The sequence below is a fragment of the Anabas testudineus genome, chromosome 23 (assembly GCF_900324465.2).
Source record: "Anabas testudineus chromosome 23, fAnaTes1.2, whole genome shotgun sequence".
NCBI classification, from domain to species: Eukaryota; Metazoa; Chordata; class Actinopteri; order Anabantiformes; family Anabantidae; genus Anabas; species Anabas testudineus.
In genome coordinates this window covers 1,998,081-2,009,068 of record NC_046631.1, presented here as the reverse complement: position 1 = coordinate 2,009,068, position 10,988 = coordinate 1,998,081, and the positions used below count along the sequence as shown (strand labels likewise).

Here is a 10,988-nt window from a genome sequence, read left to right as displayed (position 1 = left end):
CACACAAATACACCAGTATTTCAACTTAAATACAACACTTTATACTTATAATTTCCAAAATGCAATTAATGTGTCACTCATGTGCAGTTTCTGTTTCACACACCCTCAGCCTCTGCTCCTCCTGCCCTGCCTGCCAGCTGTGCATACGTGCAGCTTCACACATAGTCTGGGAGGCCACAACCTTTTTCTCACATTCTAACACAAGACCTGGATTATTGGATTCTCTGCTAGTCTCTATGGCGACATGCAAAATACAGATGCAGTTTAATGGATTTGAATCCATTCAATTCGGTATTCAAAGTAGGCTTCTCTTCTCTCTCTCTCTTTCCTTTCATTGTATTTGTTAATTTTTTGGGGATCTCTTGTTTCAGCTCTCCAGTGGATTCAGCATCTATTCGTCGTGACATGCTGCCACAGTTGGGTGTGGTTACTGGTGTAACAGTGCACGCGACTGACTACACCCATCGCTGATGCTCAGTTCACGTGATTAGGTCAGTCTTTTTGTACAGCCAGGTCTACCAAACTATAAATTACACGACTATCAGAAACACTTTCATCAGAAACAAGTCCAGTACACAGCCCCCCCATGTCGCAACAGTGTTGGAAATAACCCGGCACAGAGAGGGGACCCAAATGTAGACACATGACAGAGGTGCAGGTACAGAGGATTTGTAAAACTTTAATATAAACACAAACAGGCCTAGGTGATGAACACCAGGCGGGGAAAAAACGCTTGGCAAGGTCATGGGGGCTGGCAGTGATCGCCAGTAACCAAACAGAGCAGTGACAGGCCATGTGGCAGCCAAAGGCAAAGTCCAGTCACAAGCTGAAAGTCCTATAACAGGCAGAAGGTAAGTGGTAACAGGAAAATCCACAAAAACACTATCTAGGGGACAGGAGGAACAGGTGAGAGATAGATAGATAGAGAGCCACCACGGAGCCACATCATTACAGCACTCTTCGATTCCCCCATTACAACGTTCAGGCTCTGGCATTTCATCAAAGTGGAGCGTAAAGGTCCAACAGCTCCACAACAGCCTGAACTTGAACTCTGACGCTCCGATAACGTAAGAACGGTGCACATCCCCCTCCCTCTGATGCACTGATGCATTCAGTGCCAGTTCTCCAATGTCCACTCTTCCTTTAACAGATTGCTAGAGCACGGAGCAACATACTGTACCTGTGCCCTTAACCCTACTTTGCTACACAAATGTACTGCGTTTGCTCATGACGCAGCACTCGAATAACATCATTCTTGGAATTATACACAAAATAAACAGGGACAGCGGCTCAGTGGAAAGGAACGGCTTCATGAGTCATGTGTTGAGGGTTTACTACAGTGCGTCTCTCTCAGAATGTACACATATTATACACAGTAGCTATTTACACATGCCATTCCTGGCATTGCGTACAGGGATTTAGCACCACCGATATGGAATTATACTTTTGTAAAGCGGAAAGAAAAACACTAAAATAAATCCTAAAACCATAATCTGCAGACTTTCCAAATAACACGTAACGTAACTGTATTATTTGTGATTTCACATAGTCTCTGACTGCTACGGTGGGAATTTGTGGGCTAAAATTAAACAAAAGCAGTAACTTTTATTTTGAAAAGTTCCTTTCCTCTCCTTTTTTTTTCTTTGGCATATTGTAAACATTGCCATTTTTCCCACAGAGGCATTGATTTCATAATTTGATTTCATAACATTGCCTATGATGCCAATGTTGTGTCTAATTATCTCGCCCACCCTCAATGCTTTCTGCCAAACACCAGTCCTCTGCCTCACAGCAGGGTAATCCAGGCTCTCGGCTTACGTCTCTTCAGTCCCTCAGGTGCGTCTCTCCCACGGTAGCAGGCTGGACACACCAGGAGCGGCTTGTGGGCCTTTGAATCTGACATGAGAGGTCAGAAAATCACAGCCTAGAAGGAGAGTTGGCCCCGAAATGATCAATTCCACCTCTTGCAATGACAGCTTGCACAGCCAAACAAGCGAAGAGGCTGGAACGAAGGCAGCATCTTCCATGTACGTCCAGCCGCTTTGCTAGTTTGCAAATGCAGATCAGGTCATCAGAGGAAGCTCTTTACACAGCTGGGTGCTAAGAATAATGTAGATGTTTACAGGTTTGAGCTAATACCCTTTACAACAAAGTGCCATGCATAAGATGTGAATATGAGCATGTTAGAGTGAGCATTAATGTAAGTCTGATGTAAAAGAAACATGTCAGCTGCAACTGCCAGTTAAAGAGCAGCTTCTGCATCAATAAAAACCTTCACACTGCTGCAGGAGCTGCTGTTCAACTGGCAGCTGCAGCTGACACGTTTCTTTTCCCATCAGCTTGACAGTCAGAGCCTTTAGGTTTAGGTTTTTAGGCCTATCACGCCCTCTGGCGGCCACGTTGGAGGTCCTCACATGAGTCGATTCGTTTTTATTTCATTATTTATTTGAGCTTTATTCCTTTATTAACCATAAGGTTAGATCTAAGTATCCACCCTCTAGTAGAAATGCATTATTTAAATAACAAAGAAACTGTTTTTGTATCTTTTGTAAGATCAAATTTATACATTATGAAATTGTTAACATATTAAAATGTTTTGATTTGCACCAAAGACAAAAACTAATTAATATACACATGCATATACATATATGCACTGTGTTTTTCCTATTTTTCCTATTGCACCTTTCACCACCATCCATTGTCCAAGTCCTGAACTTCACATACTTAGTTTCTCCCTGTGGCTCACACCTGTAAAACCTCAGCTGTCGCTATCAGGTCGCACCAAGGAGAATCTTCTGGAGGGGTCTGGGATGAACCACCTCTCCCACAGATCCAGGTGAACAGCGGGGTAATTCCACGGTTTGAACGGGCCGTTCCAGTGCAGCAGATGTGCCTCCTGTAGGAAGCTCTCTGCGTAGCGGGCATCTGGACTCCAGCCTGAACACACAGGAGTGGTTTTTGACACTGATCTGAGGGTAGCGCTACAATATTATAGGTCCATAGGTTTGTCCATGTGTTAGCTAACTGTTCATCTTTTGTGCATGTGCAGGTATGTGGATCTCACCGAGGTGTCTGACGTGCCACAGTGGGTCCAGCGTCGTGTATTTGTCGTGAAAAACTATTAGCATGGGTGGAGTTGCTACTCCTCCTGCCATGGCACTGCTGTATATATTCTGCCTGGTGGAGGACAAAAGGGGACTAATCAGGCAGAGGCTTCTACTGCTCGACAACCAGTTACTAGGAGAAAATCTAATAATACATATTTTCATTACCTGAAATTCTCCTCCATCCAATTCTCCAGCTGTTTGGTGATTTTTTGTTTCTTCCACTCACTAATATCTGCCAAGAAGACTCCAGGGTTGAAGGAGCAGTCTCTAGGGTTAATGCCCAGGTCTTTAACTTCCTGTTTCCTATAGTCCAGGAAGCCCATGTAGGTTGTCTAGGGGACGAGCTCAGAAAGATAAGATATAATGCTGTTGTCACTGGCTAAATGCAACAAGCTGAAAGGAGACCAGAAAACCCACCTGCATGCCGATGCTGCGCACCATCTCATGTGTGGAGGGAAGGTCGCAGTCAGTGGCAAAAGCTGCTGCATGCCCTGGCTCCAGTTTGATATTAAACAGATCCTTGATGTCGCCTGAAAAGCATGAACTCTTAGAACCTTCTGGCTCTAAAAACATGACTATGCTATCTGGATGTGATAGAAAACCAAACAGTACATAGTAATAGGTTGAAAAGGAGTATTTCCTATATGTTTCTCTATGACGTTTACGTACCCTGCACAATGACATCGTCGTCTAAGTATATCACCTTCTTTTGGTCGATGTCAAGCAGAGGTAAGTAAAAGCGCACAAAGTTGAGCTGCAAAAGCAAAAGCACAGTTATTTCACCTCTATGCTCCTGCAACCACATGCAAGTCACACACGCTGATGCTGTTTCGTAGCACATTTCTCTGATACCACTCTGGGTGGTCTTTTTATTCTTTGGCATGGAGAACCTGCTGTTGAACCTGCTGAGGCGTCTGTTACCCCCACAAAACAAGCTGAAACACGGACCTGTTCACTGTCTTTCGAACTGTTTCTGCACAATTAAAAGCAAAGCCAGAACTCACTGGATGTAGCAGATCGGGTCGAGACGAATCTGGCTTTACTTTTCCTCGCAGAACCATGGGGTTGAATTCCAGTATCTTGTACTTAATGTGTTTCAGTGTCGTCTTCTCAATGTATCGCCTAGAAACAGCCAAAGAAAGTAAGATTAGATAAAAGAAACACCACATTTGTCATGATATTGTATAATATTTTGATGTTGGGTCCCTTTCAAGCACTTCGCAGTTTAGACAAGCGACAAACCTTATCAGCTTGACAGCGTCGCGTAGTGTAACAATGTAGAAGAAAACACGGGCATCTGTGTTGCTAAAGATGCTGTTGATAGTCGCCATGGTTGCGCCCACGCGCTCCTCGGATGCACAGATGACAACGGGGATGACATTATCGCTCTCCGGCACCTTCGCAGCGGGAACTCGTGCTGTTCTTCCAAGAGTCTTCCGGCGATCTGAGAGGATTAGAGAGGTTGATCACAAGCTGATGTGAAATTCACAGGTTCCACAGGCTTATGCCACACTAATCAATTATTTCACAGGTACTTATCTTGTAAAACTAAGTATTTCATTAGGTTAAATAGTGGTGATAAACTTATATGTATTTGCTAGACATATGCGTGATAAAACATGTGAATAGCACCTGTGTGGATTTACCTGTGAGTCTGGGCCGAGTGGAGGCTCTGAGCAGCGTGCTGTGCAGAAGGAGACACAGCATCAGCACCAGCAGCACCAGGAGGACACGATTAACTGAAACACACACACACACACACCTGGACGTTTTATGTACGAGTCGGACTGCTAATAGTGATTACTTTCACCATCAATTCACAGCATAAAGACCGAAAAGCTTTTCACATACTTTTTCTCAGGAGAGCCATGTTTCATGCTTGTTTCCAGCGACATCTGCGAACGCACACAGAGAAAGAGAAACACAGAGTTATAAGGCATATGATTGTTGCTGATGTATTTGTTGTATTGTTGTACTGGGCTTTCAACATTTGGCTCAACTGATAGATCATTCACCTGTGTTGCTTTGTGAATCAAGATGTACATAGCATCTGAAATGTTTTCGATGTGTTGCATGTGACTGTATGAATAGGGATGAAATACTCAATAACTGACTGTACACTGAAACCAAATTCTACTTTGTAATAATCTGCTGTTGGTACTATCACAGCAGCACAACTAAAAACATGCTTCATCTGTGTGACTAGATAAGTAAAATACCCACAAATAGACCAAATGTGTATTAATCCGCTACTGAAAATAGCTAAATACCGTGCTCACCTGTTGTCTGTTAGAGGATTCTGACCTGCAGCAAACTGTCTAAAGGGCAATAGATGGACGACACATTCAGCTGCATTTTGTTTAAAACCTTCCACCGCTTCCTTCCTCCCAGATGCCAGGGCTTCATCAAGAAATCTGTTTGCCTGTGAGGCATTTCCACTTTTATATAACCGCATACATAGCGATGCTCACACAACAAACAACATGCACAAGTCCTATTTTGTAATTTGTCCCGATCTCTGCTGCCTGCACTGTGTAAATAACCCTCATTTAACATGATCAGGTAAATAACGGTGGGTTTCATTAACCTCATCATTTGTGGCTCCGTTTTAACACATTAGTTCAATTCGGACACTCCTTCTTCCTCTGTCTGCTTATTGTGCATCTTCAGAAACCTGCAGACTCAAGCTGAGCACCAACAATCAGCTGAAACCAAAACAGGACATGCAGTTTGAGCCATGCGTGTGTGTTTGTCACTGTTTGGGGCAGCCCACAACATCTGGAACTGATTACAGGCAGAGTTGTCTAACATAATGTCTCTGGCCTGCATTGAACAACTGGTAGTACAGTCAAGACTCTTAAAAGTTTGATGCATTTAGCTTACATGGCATTTTTTCACCACTCTCAATGCATTACTAAGCATATTGTCAGTATTTTTGCAAATCTGTGCCACTAAATAAGAATTCTCAAATCATACAAAATCACTTCAATCACACAGAGATCATTCAGGAATACAGCTACATGAATGTTTTTTTTTTCTTTCCAGAAATTGAATGTAAGTCAGTATGAGGAGATGGAAACACGATTCTTCCTCTCTGTAAGTGCTGGTCTCTGCTGTGGTTGGGGGTTGGGGCACCAAACTAAACCATAAAAGTCATCACACACACACACACACACACACACACACACACACACACACCAAAAAGACTAACCTTAATAAAGCAGTCGAGATGTTTTAGTACTCAAAATCATCCTTACCCTGTTTTCACTTGTCTTCAGAGTGGTATTGGATTATGATAAACATAGACATATATCAATAGCAACATATAAGGCTCATTTAAAATGAAATCAATTGTACTTACCAGAAAAAGAGCGTGGTGGTTCTGGTGAGTCTCATTCCTGGAGTTCATGATCCATGTTGTAAAACCTCTGAGGACTGGGGCTCACCCTCACCAACAATCCCAACTTTTTCTTCCCTCCCTCCCTCCCTCCTTTTTTCTCCTTCTTCCTCCCAGATGGGACTTATCTTTGTTCACCAGTTCTCTGACTCCTTGCTGACATCCAGCCAGCAACTGCATTAGCTCACCCGACTTCATGACACGAAAACATAGCAGCAATCATTTAGTTGTGTGCAAAGAGATCTGCTAGTCAGCTCTTGCAGGTTTACTTCCATGGCCACAATTTAAAAAAAAAGCACCATTATCATGATCATCACTGCTACTCTAGGGTATATTAACCTGTGGCATCACATCAAATTGAATTTCTAATCTACAATATAATATTATACAGTACAGTACACGGTAATGTACTATTAAACTTCACCCTTTGACATAACACAGGTGTAAACAGTTGTAGAGGCTTTAAAGCTGACGTTTCTACGGAAACTACATTGCCCACAATGCCGTGCGCGTCACTCTGCTGAAGAGGACAACTAAAGTTTATCCCTTGTTCAATTTAGCTCGTCACATTTATTAAATGTAGTCTCATTAGTTAAGTCTGTGATAACCAACTATTGTTAATATGTAGCACACGACAATCTATTAACGATTATTAACGTTATGAGAAATATCAAGATGGAACAATTAATAAAGGAATAAATACATGCACATGCATTTATGTTAGTAAAATACATTTCTGTGAGCATCCCAATAGCATCCTATTTATTACTATATAGCATATATATTATAATAATAATGATACAAGTAACTTAATGTTTATTTTTTATACATTCCCTTACATTTTTCTTCTTATACACAGTACAGTGAAAGGTCATGTTTGACCACTTAATTTGTGCAACTCGGCGGAAAATGAAGCTAGTGTGCTAGTGTGCAGCACACTAGCACACTAGCTAGTCGGGGACCAGTCACAGTGAGTAGCAGGAGCAGGCTAACCTCCATTAAAATGGACGAAAACTGCCTCAAACTGCTGGTGAAGTTCGCCCAGGAAGGACAGTTAAGCTCCCTGGAGAAACAGGCTCGCTTCGGGCGGTCCGGCAGCGCTTCAGGCTGTCAGGCGACAACACTTCGGCCGCTCGGGAGACACCTTGCTGCACTACGCTGCCAGACACGGACACCTGGACACTGTGGAGTACCTGACGAAGGGCGTGGGTATGGAGGTGGAGGTGCGCAACAACGACTACAAGAGGCCGCTGCATGAGGCCGCGTCCATGGGTCACTGCGCTTGTGTCAGCTACTTGCTCCAGGAGGGAGCCAAGGTGGACAGTCTGAAGAAGGCTGACTGGTGAGGACGGCAGTAAACACTATGTTGAAGCACAGCGCCCTCCTTTGGCCATATAAGGCCTCTGTCCCCGCCGTGTTCTCGTTCCCTTCGATAGCTCAGTTGGTAGAGCGGAGGACTGTAGAGGCGCAGCGCTGAAATCCTTAGGTCGCTGGTTCGAATCCGGCTCGAAGGAGGAACTTTTTCATTTAACATTAGGAGTTCTTGTTGTGAGGTCTGGTTCACATGCGGTACCGCTGTGTTTGTTCTATTTTCCAGCTAGAATGTTAAATAAATATATATATTCCTTATATGAATGAGTGTGCCAAAGATTTATCAGAAAAAAACACCAAGAACTACATTGGTTTATCACAACTCCTTGGACAAACCTATGAAAGCTTGAAGAACTGCGTTTTTATAAACTATATCTAAACTTTTTTTACATTATTACTATTACAAGCATCCTCACTTTTTTTTCTTTTATCATAGGACTCCTCTGATGATGGCCTGTACTCGGAGGAACCTCGATGTGATCCAAGAGCTGCTGTGTCACGGTGCCAACCCTGAGCTGAGAAACAAGGACGGCTGGAACTCATTCCACATCGCCTGCAGGGAGGGCGACCCTCTGGTCGTGCAACATCTGCTCCTCGTCGCACCAGGCGTGTGGAGGACAGAAAGCAAGACAGGTCGGACGCCACTGCACACTGCAGGTGAAGCCACAGTTCCATTCACACTTAAGAGGATGTGCAGACTATAACCGACTTCAGGCTGATCTGATTGTCTCAGAAGACACAATGAGATTTCAAATTCTGAAGCTTTTTAGAGGTGCTCAGATCTTGTCTTCTTTGATTTTTTTTAATTACAAAGTGTCACATTATAACTTATGCACTCTCTGTTGATCATCCAGCGATGCATGGCCGTGAAGAAGTTGTTAGGATCTTGCTAGAGAGGTGAGTAGAACCTTTTTATGGGGAATTCTTCTTCCAAACCGAACGGTAATTGTGCACAGAAATAAAAAGTGTGGTAAACCAAAGAATGCCTGTTGGATTCCTGGACTGACAGAGAAAATCTGAAAGGACAGCTCTTACTCTTGCTCATAAACAGTGGTACAGCTTTGCTTGAGTAAGGCCCTTTAACCCCTAAGTACTCAGAGTTCCAGCTTTAATTTTCCCCACCTTCACTGATCTTCTTCCAGATGTGGCTACCCCCCAGACGGCACAGACAGCTGTGGAGTCACTCCCCTGATGGATGCTGTCAGGAACGGACACATCTCGGTGGCAAGGCTGCTTTTAGACAAACACCAGGTGGGATACAGGTCAAAGCAGGAATGATTCAGCGATGATGTAAAAACTCAGATATTCATGCCTTGTCATGGCCTCACTTGTGTGTACTGCAGGCGTCTCCAACGGCAGCCGACATACTCGGGTCTCAGCCAGTGCACCAGGTCGCTGTCACTGGCCAGGACGAGGCCCTGCGGTTCCTGGTGCAGGACCTCGGTGTAGACGTGAACCAGAGAGCGACTGACATCCAGCTCACTGCCCTGCATTATGCTGCAAAGGTAGGATCAGTGGTTCTCGAGGAGAAATACAGTGTCTGGAAGAGCAATGCTACTGACAGTCACCAGATAGTAGCCTCTCATCTTAGTGTGACCTGATCCTGATACATCTATAATGTTGATATATGTGGATCTGTGTATACAATATTATAAAGTTAAAATGATGCTAGCAGTGTGTGAATTAAATTATGTCAGAAAAGAACATAACCCATGATGTCAAAGATTATAAATGAAATGTAGCATAAACAGCTTTTCATAAGCATTGATTAACACATTTCTCTGCCGTACCATGTCATCACTTCTCTCAACTCTCAGGTTTAAATCAGAAACAACATTTTTTCTAGTGTATCAGTAATTCACAAATTAACTTCAGAATTCCCTTTTTCACACGGAGCTCCTGTGGAACAGAAGAATCAATATATAAATAATTCATATGAATTGAATTTTAAGTGGTTTGCCATGCATGTATTAAAGTGTAGTTTTCTTTATGTATAGCCTAACATCATTCAGCACTGTGTATTCTTAGAGAACCCCCTTAGATTTAGCAAATCTAATTACACTATTGAAATAAACTCTCCTTTCTCGTTTCAATGTGTATTTTTCAGGAGGGCCACACGTCCACTATAAAATCACTGCTAGAGTTGGGGGCAGATCTTCATGTTCGGGACAATAAAGGAAGAACTGGTAGGCAATGTAACAAACAAGGTGTATTTTCATTTTAGTAGACATTTTGTGTGCTGTTAAAATATTATCCATAATATTCATATACAGTAAAATAAATAGTTGTTTACATAAGATGATGAATGAAACCCCCTTTGGTACAAGCAGTGTGTTATTTACCATCTTCATACTCCTGTTTTCTCATGACAGCTCTTCATATGGCCTGCATTGGGCAACATGCAGAAGCAGTGAGGATGCTTCTACGCCTCGGACTCAAAGATTCAGAAGATGCATCGGGTGCGACAGCGCAGCAGCTTGCCAGAAAACCAGATGTGCTGGAAGTGTTTAGATGTGGCGTACTGGATACCTAAGTAGTTTAGATTGTATAAATATGTATATTATAGTGTTGTGCAGTGTATTTTTAATTGACAGAAGTGAGTGAATTAGTCCAATGGCTGTAGTTAACATTTTGTTTTAGTTTGGGGGAGAGGCCACAGTGATGTTTTTTGGACAGGTCCAACCCAGCTGCTTCAGTGAGCTTTAAACATGACACACTGAAGATAAGCGATAAGATAATTTTGTCTGATCGTGTGTCAGTGTCAGTGTAAACACTGTACATCGTCAGTACAGTTGCTAGGATGTTGGACAAAAACATCTAAGCTTCAACCATCTGGTCCTCTGATAATTCTTTTGGCAGATTGAAGTGTATTACTGCACTTGAAAATACTGTGTACGCGTGTAAATGTGTATAAAATAAATGTATGAATAGAGTGGATAAAAACATGTTACAATAATGTTAAATGTTTTACAATAAATAACAAGCACTGGTTATAGGTCATGAATGAAGTTAAAAAGCAAACCCTATTATGAAATATAATGAAATACTGAGGTACTACCACTACTACTAGTAGTATTACTAGTAGTATTACTACTAGTACCTGTCAATCAGGC

General features: G+C 42.7%; 2 protein-coding genes and 1 non-coding gene across 5 annotated transcripts; 2 read left to right on the top strand and 1 right to left on the bottom strand.

Annotated features, from left to right (window-relative positions):
- Positions 1 to 700: 700 nt before the first annotated feature.
- Positions 701 to 6,559, bottom strand: glt8d2 (glycosyltransferase 8 domain containing 2). 3 transcript variants are annotated; one of them, XM_026364020.1, is made up of 10 exons: positions 4,959 to 4,995; positions 4,754 to 4,846; positions 4,350 to 4,551; positions 4,112 to 4,229; positions 3,777 to 3,861; positions 3,525 to 3,637; positions 3,273 to 3,439; positions 3,065 to 3,177; positions 2,749 to 2,937; positions 701 to 2,100 (listed from the first exon to the last, which is right to left on the bottom strand). In XM_026364020.1, exons 1-9 carry the CDS (start codon positions 4,975 to 4,977, stop codon positions 2,759 to 2,761), a joined length of 1,089 nt encoding a protein of 362 aa, XP_026219805.1. In that variant the 5' UTR covers positions 4,978 to 4,995; the 3' UTR covers positions 701 to 2,100; positions 2,749 to 2,758. The 3 variants fall into 3 exon arrangements, with proteins under 3 accessions (XP_026219805.1, XP_026219808.1, XP_026219807.1); XM_026364023.1 differs by lacking the exon at positions 701 to 2,100 and adding an exon at positions 6,469 to 6,559 and having other exon boundaries at positions 2,107 to 2,937; positions 4,959 to 5,002; XM_026364022.1 differs by lacking the exon at positions 701 to 2,100 and adding an exon at positions 5,695 to 5,759 and having other exon boundaries at positions 2,107 to 2,937; positions 4,959 to 5,002.
- A 944-nt stretch (positions 6,560 to 7,503) lies between these two features.
- On the top strand, positions 7,504 to 10,853 carry LOC113164640 (ankyrin repeat domain-containing protein 16). Its single transcript, XM_026364024.1, is given in 8 exon segments — positions 7,504 to 7,579; positions 7,581 to 7,846; positions 8,312 to 8,532; positions 8,730 to 8,772; positions 9,018 to 9,126; positions 9,219 to 9,380; positions 9,983 to 10,061; positions 10,248 to 10,853. Coding segments are annotated over 8 exon segments (1,113 nt in total). The 5' UTR covers positions 7,504 to 7,507; the 3' UTR covers positions 10,409 to 10,853.
- trnay-gua lies at positions 7,931 to 8,018 on the top strand. The gene is given in 2 exon segments: positions 7,931 to 7,967; positions 7,983 to 8,018. It is a non-coding gene; the product is annotated as a tRNA-Tyr (tRNA).
- Positions 10,854 to 10,988: the final 135 nt, after the last annotated feature.